General features: G+C 36.0%; 1 protein-coding gene across 1 annotated transcript; it reads right to left on the bottom strand.

Moving 5' to 3' along the window:
* Nucleotides 1-589: 589 nt before the first annotated feature.
* Nucleotides 590-3956, bottom strand: LOC106174504 (uncharacterized). Its single transcript, XM_013556087.2, has 5 exons — nt 3866-3956; nt 2698-3159; nt 1760-2018; nt 1015-1212; nt 590-803 (listed from the first exon to the last, which is right to left on the bottom strand). Exons 1-4 carry the CDS (start codon nt 3866-3868, stop codon nt 1022-1024), a joined length of 915 nt encoding a protein of 304 aa, XP_013411541.2. The 5' UTR covers nt 3869-3956; the 3' UTR covers nt 590-803; nt 1015-1021.
* Nucleotides 3957-4672: the final 716 nt, after the last annotated feature.

A 4672-nucleotide genomic window follows, 5' to 3' on the forward strand; every position in this document is an offset into this window, starting at 1 on the left:
AAATGTTTTGCTGGTATCAAAATACTTTCTGACACTTAGGCCACATTCACACTGAGAAGAGCCGAGGCTCTACAAGGACAAGACCTAAAAAGGGCGGATGTACATATTCAAGGGGGAGTACAGTCATTAAATCTCGGCTCCATTGGGACGATAGGGAGGCGTGTGAGAGGCGGAGAGACTATTAAAAGATTAGGCGGTTTTCCTTTCATGTACGTCCGCCATATTTAGGTCATGGCTTGGTAGAGCCACGGCTCAACTTGATGTGAATGCGGCCTTAGTCTTAAACAAATTTTGCCAAAAAACTATAACTTTATTCTTAAAAGATAAATTAGCAGCAAGCACTCTTGTAATCAGCATCTCTATACTCTATGATACAATGACTGTTCTTAATACTGCATCAATATATGTTTGTGTCATATCAATGTGTTAGTTTATAATTAAGGAAAAATCTTGTAATTAGCAGTGCACACACACAATATAGATAGATTCTTTCAGAAGCTGATTATCAAAAAAACAAACAAATGAATAAATAATTAAATAAATAAATAAATAAATAAATAGAAAGGCTTCCCAACATTGATGACTACAGATATATATATCATCAAAGAAATTATTAGATTTGCACTTTTTACAGTGGCATTTTTTCTAGAACTTGTAACTATTACTAGTCTGTAAACATTCCTGCACTAACATTTAACACTTCCGTCATGAATTATAATAAGTGAAAATCTTGTTGCTTTCCCTGTATCAGTCAGTGACTGAACAAGTAAAAACCTTTGCTTCACCGATTCACCCGCTTGTTACTGAAAAAAAAAAAAATTACATATATATATATATATATATATAAAATCACATCTACATATATAAAATTACATTTTAGCTTCACTTATTGTAAGATTTCAATTTTTCGTTTTTCAGTTACTCACCAAAATGTTTTCATCTAAAGAATACTGGAATCAATATTACAAGGAACTGTTATTAAAATATTGAATTTTTCATAGCTGTAGCACATACCTGCTACCTAAGAGGCCATATCTCCAAACCTATAAGCTATCCACCATTTCTCAAACATGTCGTAGCCAGCGAGCACTCCAGCACATGCCACACCACGCAAGATATTGGCCAGGTTGCCTTTGAAGAAGGACTGTATGCCCTCGTGTTTGATAATCTGCCTGGCCGCATCGAATGAACTCTTGTATTTCACAGCCTCACCTGGAATTTTATAAATCATAAAATATTGAATCAATGCTTGAATATGTTTGGCTAAAATAAACCATAGGGAGCCCATTATTACGTACTGGAAAATTCCTTTACACACATGCCAGGTTGTGTAGTGTTTTTTGCATTTGTTGAAATAATGGAACAACTTTCAACTTCAAGAAGCACATCTAACCAGAACGCACTGGTGTACTTCATATCAATCACATTTCAGCAGTTCCTGAAATACTACAAGGAATATCGACTTGGAACGAAAATTTGTTGGGTCATTTTTTTTTCTTTAAATTTTGATGTCTTTTTGCAACAATTCTGTGGTGAAAATGTATTTTACATTCAAGTTATATAGACCAGTTTGAAGTTATCTGCATGTGAATAGCCAGTGAGGGAATCAATAGACGTGTTCATACTTTTCACAAGCTTTTGTCACTGGGGAAAAAACTCACTCCCCTTTGGAAGATAGAATCAGAGTGAAACGGATAAAACTAGCATCAGTAGTTTCAAGACAAGCCTAATCTAAGTTTTTCCTGGGTCTACCCTCTACCTGACTTCATCATCATCCGCCTCCTAACTGTGTCGAATGGATAGGACAGCATGGTGGCAGCTATAGTCACACAGTAGGCCACGCCAAATCTCAGGAGGAATCCTGCATCAGGGCTGAGGAGGATGGGTTTGAAGCTATCGTAGAGACCAAAGTAGAAGCCACGGTACACCATGATACCCACTACTGACACGCCAAATCCACGGTAGAGACCACGGATTCCATCAGTTTTCAGTGTTTGCTTGTACACATCCCTCAAGTTCTGAAACAAGCAACAGAATATGGTTACTATATTACATTTAACTGAAAGTCAAATGGATGCGTCATGTTTTTTCAAAATTGATGTGCCAAATAACTGTAGCAGCAGGGCTAACTGTAACACTAAAACTAAACATTTAAATTGTTAAACAACAGCATCTTTGAGCATTTTTAAACAGATTAACAAGAGAAAAAAAAGCAAATTCCTTTTACTTTAACTAAAGTTAATTTCAACTTAACTGATGACTTCAACAAATAAGCTTTACTTGAAGATGAAATCTTTGCTACATTCATACTAGGACCAGTGCAAATGCAAGCAAATATAGGACTGGAAAGCTTTTTACTGACTGATACTGATTCATTACACATTTCCTGTCTAAGAAGACTCCAACCTGTCTGTATACATAATATTACATCAGAGCACTAGGTTGCTTTTGTTCACTTTGTTTCTTACAATGAAGCACATATTTATCTCAAATTTCATGTCTCAGCTGTATCTGAAGCACTCCTCTTAAATGAATAATACAACTATTTTGATGGAGTAATTTTAAGAGAGGTACTTGTTCAAAATCCAGTTTCAGTTTGCAAGTCAAAATTTCACTCCCTTAGCTATGATGTTCACCGTAAAAGGATAGGTCCGAGTTGAAATATGAAAAGGGCCCAAAGGATGTACTAATATTTACCTTATATTGTCTTTCGCTTCCTTCCTTGACAGCATCGTTAGCTAACCTCGTTCTGGCGTAATCTAGAGAATACACGACGCACAGGGACATGCCACCAGCCACACCCCCAGAGAATATGTTCTTCGTGAACTTCCAGGCATACGTATCAGTTGGAGAATCTTTGAACAACAAATGAATCTTATCCTTGAAGGCAAAGTTCAACGCCTGGGTTGGGAAGTAACGGATGCAATTTGCAACATTACCACGCCAGAATGGGATAACGCCCTCATTATAGTAGATCTGTTTTGTGCAGTCGATCATCCCATTGTAAGGTTTATCCAGCCGACCAGCCTTGATCATTTCATCTTGGTTTTGGAGGAGAAGTTTAACACGTTCCAGAGGAGCAGCTACTGTCTTGGATATCACAGCTGCCAGACCACCCAAAGCAAAATTTTCTGCAAACCCAAGTTTTTGCTTTCCTGCCTGAAATAATTTTTAATGAAATAAAATTGAATTTCGAACTGTATTCTATAAAGTAAAGCTTCATTTGATTTAAGAACGCATTTATCACATGCAACAATATCAGAATTTAGACAAGAAGGCTCAGACACATTGCAAGTAACACACATACATGTAAACCATCACTTAAATATACCTTTGAGAAATTCAAAACTATCGTCATAAATAAATGTGCATATAACATAATATGGTGAGGCAAGAAAATCAGAGTAAAATGATTTGGCGCGATAATCCCTTAAAATAACCTACCACCTAGATATATTTGATGTAAATAAAAAGTGACGTGGTAAACCCTTATATGGTATTTTAGTTGTGATTGAACCCATTATGATTATACCCATATATCAACCAACATTCTTCCCACTTCTTCTACCATTTAACACACTATGACATGTTATAATTTACTGCCAAAATATGAGACATTGCAAAAATAATCTAACTACACCAAGGCAAAATTGCAACCGCTGAAAACGTGGAGGGGTGAAAGCGGGTAACGGGTAACAAGACAAATCAGCTTTTGTTTGACCAGATTTTTGCTAAGTCATGCACTGCTACATTTCAAAAGAACACCAAGTAGGTAAATGATTCCATTTCTTTTCTAAATACTATCGTTTTTCTGACATTCATACATGAAGATAATGCGCAACAATCAAAAGTATGTAAAGCATACCATATTTCGACCTTGAGCGTGGTTGTTGGCAAAGGTGAGCGAACGAGATTTTGCGAGATCGTGGTGGTCCAAGACAAGCCAAAATCGATTTTTTGCTTATCAAGTACAAAGTTGTGTATTTTAAAACACGATATTATATCTCGTTATATCTACTGTTATGTTTGATATCATATATTTATACCCCCCCCCCCAAGAAAAGAAAAAAATCTTCCACTGCTTCGTGTAACAAAATCTCTGTATAGATTGAAAATGTTACATTTTGTGGACAAATAAAATAATAAATCGGGGGAGAAAGGAGAAAGAAAAGAAAAAAAATACAGGTTGTTAGATCTGAAGAAGGCCGACGAGAAAAGGAAGGGCTGGAATTGATAAAATTAAGCGCTTTTGTAATGTTATTTAAAGATACATACAAAGTCAATTTTTTGTCATAAAAACTAACCAAATGCCAGCATATAGTTTCAAGTAGTATAACTAAGAGAATTACCAAAAGGCATTGTTTAATTTTACCCGAAAGTGATGTTTGAACAGATTTTTCTGCTAGCATTCTATGCTGTATGTCAATGGGGCAGAAAAGTAGGTCACAAAAGTAGGTTAAATTGACAACCAAAAATTTAAAGAAAGGAGCACTCTAAAGCCCTTTTATGGCTGATCAGGTGATTTATTCAGTTTATCCCTTGGCATGTCGAATTTATTAGAGTCATATAAGAAACTAGTAGAAGTGGTTTACATGTTTTACTGGGAATCCACGCTCCACCGATGCTCGGTTCGTATGTAGCCTACCTTTAATGCCATACTTTTAAAAACAAA

The sequence above is a fragment of the Lingula anatina genome, chromosome 7 (genome assembly GCF_051362555.1).
Source record: "Lingula anatina isolate TDL-2025a chromosome 7, LinAna3.0, whole genome shotgun sequence".
Lineage (NCBI taxonomy): Eukaryota > Metazoa > Brachiopoda > Lingulata > Lingulida > Lingulidae > Lingula > Lingula anatina.